General features: G+C 34.7%; 1 protein-coding gene across 11 annotated transcripts in view; it reads right to left on the bottom strand.

The window, feature by feature from the left end:
• The window catches only part of ATP11B (ATPase phospholipid transporting 11B (putative)), a 108,785-nt gene that overhangs the window by 59,928 nt on the left and 35,566 nt on the right, over positions 1 to 13,291 (bottom strand). For 10 of the 11 annotated variants that reach the window (XM_036351207.1, XM_036351206.1, XM_036351209.1 and 7 more), the window contains 6 exons: positions 8,097 to 8,204; positions 7,787 to 7,915; positions 7,186 to 7,289; positions 5,203 to 5,250; positions 3,294 to 3,358; positions 480 to 561 (listed from right to left, as the gene is read on the bottom strand). In XM_036351207.1, the coding sequence (XP_036207100.1) occupies positions 480 to 561; positions 3,294 to 3,358; positions 5,203 to 5,250; positions 7,186 to 7,289; positions 7,787 to 7,915; positions 8,097 to 8,204 (536 nt within the window). The remainder of the gene's footprint in view (positions 1 to 479; positions 562 to 3,293; positions 3,359 to 5,202; positions 5,251 to 7,185; positions 7,290 to 7,786; positions 7,916 to 8,096; positions 8,205 to 13,291) is intronic. The other variant, XM_036351202.1, reaches the window with a different exon arrangement.

A 13,291-nucleotide genomic window follows, 5' to 3' on the forward strand; every position in this document is an offset into this window, starting at 1 on the left:
TGTGTGTTAGCCTTTTGCAGTCCGTGAATTTGAGAGTGCCCTCAGGAAAAAAGCTACATTCTTAAACTTTTCTCCTTGTTGATACTGTCTTTCAAGAGTACATTCTTTGCCAGTTTCTGTCTTTTTTTGGGCCACTCTCCAGAGCTTTAAAATTACTGTGTGTGTTTTTAAATATTTTGTCCAGATTTTACCACTGTTATCTGCAGGAGGGTTAGTTTGATCAAGTGTTTCCATTATTATCAGATAATATTTATTTTAAAGTCATAATTTGGCATCTACTATATGCCAAACATTGTGCAAAATGCTACATGTATACAAAAATATAAGAAACCATCCCTATCCTCAGGGATATCATCCTGTGTTGATTTGACATTATATAGGGGTCAAATATACTTTTATACACAAAAAAATTATACATAATGAATTATATACACATCCACAGTCATATTTATATGCAAATAAATGAAAAGTTTTCTTACTTTTCTACTGTGGATCGCTTTTGTGACTTGCTCTTGTAATTTAACGCCATCTTTGTTTCCATTCCAGTATATACAGCAACACCTGCAAAACAAAACAAAACAAAATAGTACTTTAAAATAATGCCCTAGTATGTTTCACAAGAAAAATGTACTCACCAGCATGAAAGCATCTAGGAAAATGCATTGTCTGACAGCTGTTACAATCTGACTTTCCTTTCTTTGAATTTTATAAAGGCTTTCTGATACTCATTTTAGGGAACTCTAATTACTCAACCTACTGGATGAGGAAGGCATGGAGGCTCTGTTTCTGAGTTATAACTGAGATATAAGAATGAGATACTATCTCAGTTGAAATTGATAGAGAAAAAGGATTTGGGAAAACACTATAGATAGAGCAAACAGTGTTAACAAAGACAGAAATGGAAAAGTACTTTCTGTTCAGATGGAACAATAGATTGTGATCAGAGTTTGAAAACCCCTGAATGCCAGAATCTGGACCACTAGACATAATTTCATAAGCACTGGAGTGATAATATGAAAATCTATCAGGGTAAATAAACACAAGGAATGGGCTATTTAAAAAAATTCGTGCCAATGTGAATGACTATGAAATTAGCGAGAATGACAGTAATAATGGGATTAAAACTGGGGGTGAATGAAATTAGGTAAAACCAGGCTTATAAAATACTTTGTTGGAATTAGACCTTGGTTTGAATGCTAGCTCTGCCACTTACTAGTTCTACGTCCTTGGGGAAGTTATTTAATCTCTGAATCTTAATTTCTCCACCTTTAGAGTGGAAAAATATCCTATATAATAGAAGGCCAATATACAAATTGTCCCCTTGACCAGGAGTTTGACCGGGAGTTCGACCAGGGGGTGGGGCCAGCTGGACAACCACCCCTGATCGCCCCCCCCCCACACCCCCGATCAGGGGCAGGGCCAGCAGGACCCCACCTGTGCTCAAATTCGTGCACCAGGCCTCTAGTACCTCATAAAATTTTTGTGCGGTTTGTATGACAAGTTAGCAAAATGCCTAGAAACAGATAATCAATAAATGTTTACACCCATGCCTAAATAGTGAGATTTGAGAAGCAGTGTAGGATTCATCATGCCCTCTTCCTAAAGATTTGTCCTGGAATTTTCACCATTAAAATTATTCCATAAAGGCAGAACTTATAACTCAAATGGCACCAAAATTATAGAAATCAGCCAGAATTATACAATAGAGAGAAGTGGTACTGAGGCAAACAATAGCAGACCCATCCTAAAGGCATTCAAATACACATCTTTTAAGAGCGTGAAAGGTTTTAATGCTAGAGAGATGTTTTAAAATACAGCATTACATGAGAGGGTCTAAAGCTTGGAGGTTTTCTTTGGCTTTTGCCATCAGAACATTTATTATAGTTTTCTCTTCTGAGATTGTGGTAAAATATACGTAACATACAATTTATCATTTTAATCATTTAAAAATGTACAATTCAGTGGCACTTAGTATATTCACAATATTGTGCTACTATCCTCACTATCTAACTTGAGAACATTTTCATCACTCCCAAAGAAAACCCTGTACCTATTAAGCATCAGTCCCATTCCCCTCCACTACCCAACCCATTAATCTACTTTCTGTCTCTATGAATTTGCCCATTCCAGGTACTTCAAGTAAATGGGATCCTACAATATGTGACATTTGTGTCCAGCTTCTTTCACTCAGCATAATGTTTTCATTTGTTTAATAGTAAATAATTTTCCATTATGTGGATATCCTACATTTTTTTTTATATATTCATTAGTTGATGAACATGTGGACAGTTTCTACTCTATGATGATTGTAAATAGTGCTATTATGAACATTCTAAAGAAGTCTTTGTTTGAAGATCTATTTTCAGTTCTTTGGGGTATATATCTAGGAGTAGAACTGTTGGGTCACATGGTAATCCTGAATTTAACTTACTAAGAAACTGCCACACTGTTTTCCACAGCAGTTGCAACATTTACACTCCTACCAGCAATGTATGAGGGTTCCAATTTCTCCACATCCTTACCAACATTTGTTACTTTCCATTTTTAAAAAAAGTATATGGACTTCTTTATCAGAGAGCCTAATACTGAGAGATAAGACAGATGAAAGAAGAGAATGAGGAAGAGGACACACCCCAAAAGCTGTAAACATTCAGTAAAGAACAAGCTGGCTAGTATATGAAGGGCCATTTCTGAAGAGGGAAGAACTAGTTGACAGCTAAAGATTATCAATGATTTCACAATTTGCCTAAAATTGACTCAGAGAATAAGTTAATTAATTAACTGATTAATTAATAAATCTTCAATGCAGGAACATTATTTATTCATTCTTTTGATCCAGTCAGTATACGTTTCAACAGTACCTGGTATATAGTCATATTAATAAGAATTTGTTGAATGAATGAATGAGTCAGCAGTTTTATTCATCCAATCTAAGAATAATCACAATAGGATTACACAGGTGGTTTACTATACCACAATGCCAGATTATATTGGTTGTCATTCACCATGAATAGAAAGAAGTGCCAGAATTATCTTCTTACCACTCAGTTTCACAAGTATCAACAAAGAAAATATAAGAGTAAGGTTCTAGTCTATTACTCAAAGATAGAGATTAATAACAAAAACTACAACCAAAATTATATTAACACAATCTTTGTAAGAAAATTATCACAGGCAATATGTAACTAAATAACAAGTTACCCAACCAAAAGAACACAAATGCTGTGCTTTTAGAAATACTTCATAAAGTATCAACATGAATCTATAATTAAAAACTTTCAACATATACAAACCAAAAATTTCTTTTGTGTTTTTTAATCTGGCTCCACGAAGCAAGAGACTCTCTGGCCCCAGAGGTCTAGTGAAAAACACACAAAAAAACAAAAGCATTAAATATATTAAACATTTAATTAAATTCTAAAACAGCATCTTTAGCAGAAAGTACCTGAGTTATTGTTACAACACTGCTTTTATATAGAACCAAAATCTTAGCTACTATTTAGGTCAATCATAATGTTAGTTACTATAACAAAAACAACTGCTTTAGCATTTCAGTTACTTTAAGATCGGTGGCTCAGAAATAAGATTATGATGGTAAATAAACTCATAAATCCACCAGACCAGTTACAAAAATTTTAAACAAAACACAACAAAATAAAAGATTAAGCAATGATTTTTAAATGTTTAATAGAGGATGAAAATTTTGAGCAAAATTAATAAACAGTTTTCAAAGAAAATAGAGAATTAAAATGCAACGTAAATAAGAACTGTAGCATGATTTGTGTGTAAATGCATAAGCTCTGCACAATTAAAATTACTTTGGTTTATAAAACATTATGTAGTAAGTGAGTTAGTACTTTTGTAGGCAAGATTGACACTACAACTTTACTACTTGCATTGCAAACTTCTTGGAGCTCAGGTCTTCTTGCTGTTTGAATTTCTCTCCATAAAGGAGATATAAAATGAGAAGGAATAACTAGAAAGGAAATTGTACTTTTTTAGTGATAGCAAAATGATAGACTCTGTTATGGATAAGTTAAAAAGTCTTAATTTTGTTGAGATTCCTTATGCTTTTCTGAAATATACATACACAGTCATCCAAATCAAACAGAATTGGAACCAAGATGTCTACAAACCCAAACACTCTAAAAAATCAATGAACCAAAGAGGACCAGGTGTTTGGGACATGGTTAACAAGTATGGTTTTAATATTGAGTCATATTTGGAGCACACTACATGGATATTCCAAAATCTATTAACCAGAAGCCATAAAACAGCTCCTTTTCACGTGGTACTGGTTTTAACAATGAATAGAAAAACTTTGCACTCACACTGGCATATAAAATTGGGATATAATGATAGAAAGCTTTGAATTAAAAGGCAGTTCATCAGCAAACTCTGGTTGCTTCAGCAAAGACCATGGCTAAAGAGTTCATTGAACATGCTCCTGTGTTAATGTTTATTAAAAATGTGAATCAGTGCTGATGCATGATAGTTTTGGTGGCTTGACTTGAGGATTTCATTTTAAGAAATGCTCAACTCTTTGTCAGTGACTTATTTCAAGCAGCCAGTTTAACTGAATATGTCTCCAGAAAAAAGGTGATTTGATTTAGAAGTTCAAGGGACCATTCCAAGGTTTATTTTAAATTTGGCTTTATGGTCATGAGTAACAATGTAATCTCATCCTATTAGCAAATCTTTGAAATGAGCTCAAGTCCTTTCATGCAGCAGCCAGAAATTAACCTTAATATAGAGGGAAAACAAAACAATCAACCAAACAAAAAACCAATCAGAAGAGTAAATAAGAGGTTCTGGATTGGCCACTAAGTACTCTAGTTTGTGTTAAATGATTTTGAAATGAAGAAGTCTGTAACACTTATACTTGTTAAACATTATAGAAAACATTTCTTGTATTCTAGACTTTAAGTAGTGGGTAAGGATTTGAATAAGAATGTTTATGTTTCCTTTTATGTTACTACCTGATATTATTAGAAAAAAATACAAGTATATAAATAATCTTACTAAATTATTTTGATATTACTTCATGAAATTGCTTCACCCACACTTGTTGCTGCTATACATAACTAGAAGATAAAGTGCTAAGTGCTTTCAAGTGAACCCTTTTACATTATATGAAACTTATCTAATATTTCTTTAACTTGATTTTAGTCCCTCCCCCAAATAATGTGATTTTGTTCTTACCTTACAATTTCTTCCATTTGTTGAGTTATTATCATTCGTCCCATGAATCTATCAAAGAATTCACCATGTTAAAAAAAAACCAAATATGTGTTACTTATGACATCAATAAGTGGAAAATTTTAGATACTTTTGGCACTATTCTTATACATGAAACAAACCAACCTTTTCTTTTTATGAATGGTCCAATCATTATGTTAGAAATTATAAAAATCAATATTTACCAGTCATTAAGCTCTAACAATTCTTGCCATCCCACTCCAGCTATGAATGAGGTAATGAATGTAAAAATGTTTTAAAAATGGTGATATAAATGTTATATATTATACCATTATTAGTTTTATCATCATGAGAATTTATATTTACTACATAAGTATACATTATTTAGCCAACAATGAATGCTCACATATTTCATCACAGTTTATTTTCCTGTGATTAGAATCACTCATTTACTTATTCATGCATTCATTCATCCAACAAATATTCATTGAGCAACTACTATGTGTGAATTAAGCGGTGGGAATAGAGTAGTAAGCAAAAACCTATCAGTGAACTCCAAAGCTTCTAGAATAGGTGGCTTGTTATCAATGAATTTTCATAACCTGCCTTTCAGTTCCAAATTCCACTACTTAAACAGCTCCATAGCACAGTCAATTCAAATGAACAATTATTTTCTACTACAGTGAGAAGTAAATTTTGAGTTGAAGCAAATTCTAGACAGAGCTTCATGTTAATCATTTAACTAGGCAAGGCAATATTAAGCATTCCCTTTCAATGTCCCCTATTATTCCTCCTGTTTCCAGGTCACAGATGGTTTATCCCTTTGGCTTCATTGTTTCTTGCTAATCTCTTACTTCTGCTTCATTCAACTGTCTGTATCAGGGAAATGCACTGCTGTATTTTCGTTTTTTTTTTTAAATCTCCACTTAATGGATTTTATGTAGCCTTAGGCTTTTATATATATAGATATACACTCAAACACACACATTTCATAAAATGATTCAGAAAATATAAAAAGGATATCAAAAAGGAAATACCATTACAGGTAATCCCACCACTCAGATACAAACACTGCTATTATTTTGGGATATGTTTTCCAGGCTTTTTTCCATACACATATAGATAAATATGTATCTTAACAACAAAAATGGGACCATACCTTAAATACTGTTGGTAATACCATCCCCCACTTAACATCAGTTACTGAGTAAAAGTGAGTTTAGTATATCACTTTAATAATAAAAAGTTGTTCCTATTTCACAGCCCACAATAATTAGTATATCACTGGAAGATGACTTACACTGTATTTAGTAAATCACAACATGAAAAGGAATTCATTCTAAGTGAACACAAAGACAGAGCCCTTGCCTTCATAGAGTACGTGTATACAGAGTTCTTTTCTTCTAACGAAATAAACTTACTTCGCCCTAGCCAGTTTGGCTCGGTGAATAGAGCATTGGCCTGCAGACCAAAGGGTCCTAGGTTTGATTCCAGTCGAGGGCACATACATCAGTTGCAGGGTCCTCCCTAGCCCTGGGCCCTGGTTGGGACTTGTGCAGGAGGCAACCATTCATTGTGTTTCTCTCACATCGATATTTCTCTCTGTCATTCCCTCTCTTTTCTACTCTCTCTAAAAAATCAATGGAAAAATATCCTCAGGTGAGGATCAAAAAAATATTAATCTTACTTCTCCTATAACTACTATTATTGTTATAAAATTTCCTATTATAGTGATAAAGCCAGTTCATATAGAAATAGAAAGTAATGGAAAGAAATGTCTGAATAAAAGTGCACTGTTTTGGAATTAACACTTTGGATTAGAATTCTGGCAAATTCTGCTTTAGCCTTTTTTCCCTTTAATGTATCTCTCAACTACCTCCTCTTCAATAATGTCTTTAATTAGCTAATTTCATTGCATGTTTATGATGGTAAAAATGAGATCTGTAAACAGGACTTAAAATGAGTAGGTTGACCATCACACCATACCTATACAAGTCTGCTTCTGGTTGCTGACATTCTATCACAGCTACAAGAGTGTCCAAATTAGCAACTGTTCGTAATACTGTTGTTTCTGGAACTGCCACATGAGTCTGAAAAAAACAACAAGGATTAAACTGCACTTTCAAGATCTAAATGGAACCCTACATATCATCTATTTACAGTAAACGTACAATATTACATAAATTGTAATATAATCAGGTGTACAACCGTGATTAGACATTTATATAACTTACTAAGTGACCCCCTCTGATAATCTAGCAACCATCTGGCACCATATATACATATATAGTCCCTATGCTGTACTTTATAGCCTCATCTATTTCAAACCTCCCTTAACTAAAAAAAACACCAAAATATTAAAATATTTTATTTTTCCTAAAAACACTTCCCATTTTTCTTTAACTTGACTAAACCATGTGAGGCTACCCTTGAAATAAATATAAAACATTATTTCTTTTAAAAAACTTAGTGATTCTTAAAATTTTCAGTAATTTAAAAATATTTCGCCTTTATCAGGTCAAATTTTATTACCTTAACCAAAGGAAAATATCACTATAATCCAAAGACATTTTATACACATACAAACCTTTAGGTTAGTTTCTCCATCCAAACTAGCAGTTGTAATGTGACAAGAACCATCGGGTCGATCTGAGGACAGAAGCACCAAATCTGCAGGGAAGATTTCATCTTTGGCTATTCGAACAATATCACCCACCTATGAAGAATTTTGGGGAGAGTGAATATACCAATTTTAAAAGGCAAGGACTAATTGGGTTCTAAACAAGTAGTCTATCACAATATTTTAATGTAGAAAAGCAGGCTTTTAATAAAATTAATCAGATTAAAGTTTGTGACATCAAAATATAATTGATATACATTATTTACTAAATGCATACCCGGATGTTTTTTGATCTCGTTTTTACAAGGCCACCACTTCGAACAACATAAACAGGAGCTCCATTTACTTCATTATCTGAGTTATGTCGTAACCAATCTTCATACCCCTGTAAATGTCAAAAGAATAAAAATGTGCCCTTTTTAGTATAATTAGGAGATATATTTTTTATTGTTGACACTATTACAGATGTCCCCTATCCTCTCCTTTGCCCATCTCTACCCAGCCCCTCCCCCCCAACTCCCCTGTCCTTCACCACACTATTGTCTGTGTCCATGGGCTATGAATATATGTTCTTTGGCTAATCTCTTCACCTAATTAGAAGATATTTTTATCAAATGAGAAAAAGAAACATAAAAATCGCCCCCAAACATTTGATTCACCAGAATTATATTAGGCTATTTTGATGCATATACTCATAAAAACTTGGTTTCATTACATACATTTTTCTTATTTTCACAGTATCTCTCCGTTAATCTTTCTCAATTTCCTTATGAAAGCCTCCTTCTGTCATCTTTATGGGCCCTTTTTTCACCCTTCACTTTCTCGCTACAAGATTTCTTGTATACCTGTGGTCTTCAAAAATTTCTGAAATTTATATCTCCAGTTCACATCTTTCTTTTAGATTCTAAACTTGAATATCCAACTGTATTCTTAATATCTCCATTATGATATCTAATATATTGAACATTTCAAAACTAAACCTATGATGTTATCTTCTAAATCTGTTGCATTTTCAATGTTATCCATCTTGACAAATGACATCACCATCTACTAAGCTGCTCATACTAGAAATCTGGGGAGTCACATTTTTATTCCTACCTTTCTTTAACACCTAGTCAATCAATAAGTTCTGTTGCTTCTACATACAAATGATATTTTAAACATAAAATATAAATTTATGCAGCCAGTCTGATGTGGCTCAGTCGGTTGGAGCATCGTCCCATATACCAAATGGTGGCAGGTTCGATTTCTAATGAGAACCCTAGACTTGGTGAGTGCAAGAGGTTTGCAATGTTTCTCTCTCCCTCCTTCTTCTCTCTAAATATATCTATAATAATAAAAGCATAAAATGCTACACCTTCCGGAAGAAGCTGGGGCTGCGAGGGAAGCCCAGGCCCCGGGTGCCATAGGGAAGCTGGTGCCGGCAGCCAGGGCAAGGAAGGCCGACTCTTGCATGAATTTCATGCATCAGGCCTCTAGTATATATACAAAAATTCATACAGCATTATTACAGACAATAAATAGAAAAGAGAACACATTTTAAAACTGATGTTGAATTATTTTACTTTCTTAAACACTAACCAATAGAATTATTATTTGTACTTCCAAAAAATATGGTAGGGTATGTGGATCATCATTAAAAAGAGAAACAGACATAAGCATTTCACAAAGACTAAGTGGACGTGTTGTGTTATTTCAAAGAAAATTCAAGAACTCAGAGGTATAACACAAGATAACAAAATGGTATCTGATAGCATTAAGTGATAAAAGAACAGAATGTGTTGTGTTCTATGCTAACATTTGTGGGGAAAAAATGCTTACCTTTGAAAACACTCTGTATCAATATCTGGACTAATGTACAAATAATGGCTCCCTCAGGGGAGGAGAACCAGGAGACGGGGTGGGGGTGGTGGTGGTAGGAGTATAAATGACTTTTATTATATGAGATTTTGTACTTTCTATTTTTCAAAACATGTGCATCTATTACCTAAAAATATTAGAACACTATAACATATAAAGCAAATATTAAAAATTACTTCAAGATATTTTTTCAGGGAGAAACCTTTTGTGAAACCATTCTTAAAGTATTTAAATGATGCAGCCCTAGCCAGATAATTCAGTTGGTTAGAGCATCATCCCGATATGCCAAGGCTGCCGGTTTGATTCCTGGTCAGGGCACATACAAGAATCAACCAATGAATGCATAAATAAGTGGAACAACAAATCGATGTTTCTTTCTCTCTCTAAAAAAAAAAAAATTATGCTGGCCCCACTGAAGATGTGGTATGCCAATTTTAAAGAAATTTAATGGAGGGTCAAAACTTTTTTTTCTGAAACTGTCAAAAAACATAGTTCCTTTTATAGCCAGATGACATTAATAATAAAAACATTATCATTTATAACACAAGTTCACAAATTTTAATCCATCCAACATATTACTGCCAGATTAATCTTTCTAAAACATTGTTTTAATTCGCTATCCTGTTCAAAGCCCCCTCAATAACTCTCCGATGTTTAGACCAAAGAATCTTCTAGCCTGATTAACTTACCAAGCTACATTTCCAGTATTACTTTTTAGTACTTTCCTACATAGTGTCAAACATTAGTCAGCCATGTCATTTCACAAAAAAGGTCTTGCCTTTTCTACATTTGGGAATTTCCGTAAGTTGTTTGTCGATACTTTACCTTTTTCACCAATTGTCATTTTACTCTTATTCCAAGTCTCATCTCTAAAAATGTTTCTTCCATGAAACCCTCTTTGATTATCCAGACAGTGTTGCATCCTTTCTCTGAACATCTACAGCTCACTGGGTCTGACCACTACCTTATTGAACTATAACTGCTTTTGTGTTTGGGTTTATCTTCCCTACTTCATAAGTTTTATGCTCACAGAAGGCAAAGACTATGATGTTTACCACAGCACTACACCTTGCATTACATAACTAAAAAAACCTTTAATATGCAAGTATGGTTGGGAGAAGTTAAAAAAACAAGAAAACTAACATCTTTACTCAGAGTATAAAAACTGATAATATAGCTTTTCTTATTTTGATAAAAGGACAAAGGACAAAGGACAAAGGCAGACTAAAAGGAAAGAAAAAGGAAAGACTGGACATGGCAACTTGCATTCGTACAATTTTTCTAAAATTTATTCTACTGATCTATACGAATGGGCAGATAAACCTGAACAGTATATTCTAATATGTTGTGTGCTATTAAATGAACATAATGTAGGAATAGTTGTTAGAAAAGAGAAAACTCTGAATCCTGATGTTGTAAAGGGAAAAAATCCTTATATATCAAATTTTCTCTTTGAAATTATGACCTTTCATATTTCTGCTTTTGCTTTAGTTGTCAAGAAGCTCTCATGTAAATTTAGGACTTAACTACGTCAACCACTGTAACACAGGTTTGAGGTATAATCTTTCTGCTTTCTATATTACGTGTTTTTATTTAACCCATTCTAAAAGGAGACAGGATGTCAATAATAACAAATATATTTAAGTTCTATTTTGCAGATTTTGTTCAGATTTTTCAACTTGGTTAATGGCATCACATTCCTATTTTGCAGATTTTTATCAGCATTTTTCAATTTGGTTAATGGCATCACATTCCAAATAAACCCAGGCTATATTAGGCCAAATATATAAACACTAGAGGTCTGGTGCACAAAAATTTGTGCACTTGGGGGGGTCCCTCAGCCCAGCCTATGCCCTCTTGCAGTCTGGGACCCCTTGGAGGATGTCCACCTGCTGGCTTAGGCCCGCTCCCTGGGGGATCGGGCCCAAGCTGGCAGTCAGACATCCCTCTGGCAGCCCAGCAGCCCTTGGAGGATGTCCACTTACCAGCAGGGAGCAGACCTAAGCTGCAGTCGGACATCCTTAGTGCTGCTGAGGAGGTGGGAGAGGCTCCCGCCACCACTACTGTGCTGGCAGCCATCAGCCTGGCTTGTGGCTAAGCAGAGCTCCCCCTGTGGGAGCGCACTGACCACCAGGGGACAGCTCCTGCATTGAGTATCTGTCCCCTGGTGGTCAGTGTGTGTCACAGTGACCAGTCATTCCCAGTCGTTCTGCTGTTAGGATCAATTTGCATATTACCCTTTTATTATATAGGATAGAGGCCTGGTGCACGGGTGGGGGCTGGCTGGTTCCTCCATCACTGGGACAACCAAGCCTCCTGCTTGCTCCAGCTCCGTGGCTGCCAGCTGCCATCTTGGTTGGGTTAATTTGCATATAGTCGCTCTGATTGGCTGGTGGGTGTGGCTTAAGGCATAGTGAAGGTACGGTCAATTTGCATGTTTGTCTTTTAATAGTGTAGATTGGGAAACCAGGGTAAGAAGTACTGCAACATTTTAAATTACTTCAAAAAAATACTCAATAGCTTCATTCATTCATTCATTCATTTATCTGTCAAGCAAATTATTTATTGGAGATATAATCAGAGCATGACCTTGTTCTGGTCACTAGAAATAAACTGGTTTATAAAACAAAGTATCTGCCCTCACAGAGCTGAATATTCAAATGAAGGCAACAGACAAACAAATAAACATTTATTCAACAGAAACAGGTAGCACCAAATGATAGGAAGAAAAAAGACCAGAGGAGAAATGAGAGAATGGCATGGTCAGGAAAAGCCCAAGCTATCCCAGTGGAAAAGTTGCACAGCTGTACATGAGTGTCGGAGTTCAGGCAATAGATTCAGGATACATATATATTTGGGAACCATTAACATATAAATGGTACTTTAAGCCACTACCATAAATGAAATTACCTAAAAGGGAACTACATACAGAAAATAGGTCCAAGGGACAAATCTGTGTTACTCTGATGAAATAAATGAGATCTGCAAAACCAAGTAAATATGTGACCATATGAAGTGATTTGAATGCTGACTGACAATTTCCAAAAGAACACTAAAGGAAAATCAAACAGTGAGAGCAGTAGCATGATATTCCGACATCCTAGATATATAACGTAATTGTTAAAATATACTACATTTCAGATTATAAAATGTTTGTCAATTTTACTTCCAAAGCAATTTAAACCTTATCCCTAAATCTTATAAAATGAAAATTTATCAAATTTACATAAGAAAATTCAACTAACTCTCTTTCAAGTGGAAGGAACAATCTCTGTATAACTGAGGTCCTGCCAAGATCTTTAGAGAAATGGTAGTTATAAAGACATGACCTTTCTACAGATTCCTTTATTTCTAACTTGACATGTTCATCCAATAATAATCTTCTTTTCTATATCTAGAATTTAATACCAATTCAGGAGTTGGTTGAAGCTATTTCCCACTAGGGTACAACTTTACATAAAAATCAACTTAACCAGAGAAAGTGTAACAAGTAGGAAAGCACTACACATTTATTTAAAACTAGAGGCCCAGTGCATGAAATTTGTGCACTCAGGGGGTGGGGAGGGTATCCTTCAGCCTGACCTGTGCCCTCTCACAGTCCGGGAGACTCAG

Source organism: Myotis myotis, unplaced genomic scaffold (genome assembly GCF_014108235.1).
Source record: "Myotis myotis isolate mMyoMyo1 unplaced genomic scaffold, mMyoMyo1.p scaffold_m19_p_2, whole genome shotgun sequence".
Taxonomy (NCBI): domain Eukaryota; kingdom Metazoa; phylum Chordata; class Mammalia; order Chiroptera; family Vespertilionidae; genus Myotis; species Myotis myotis.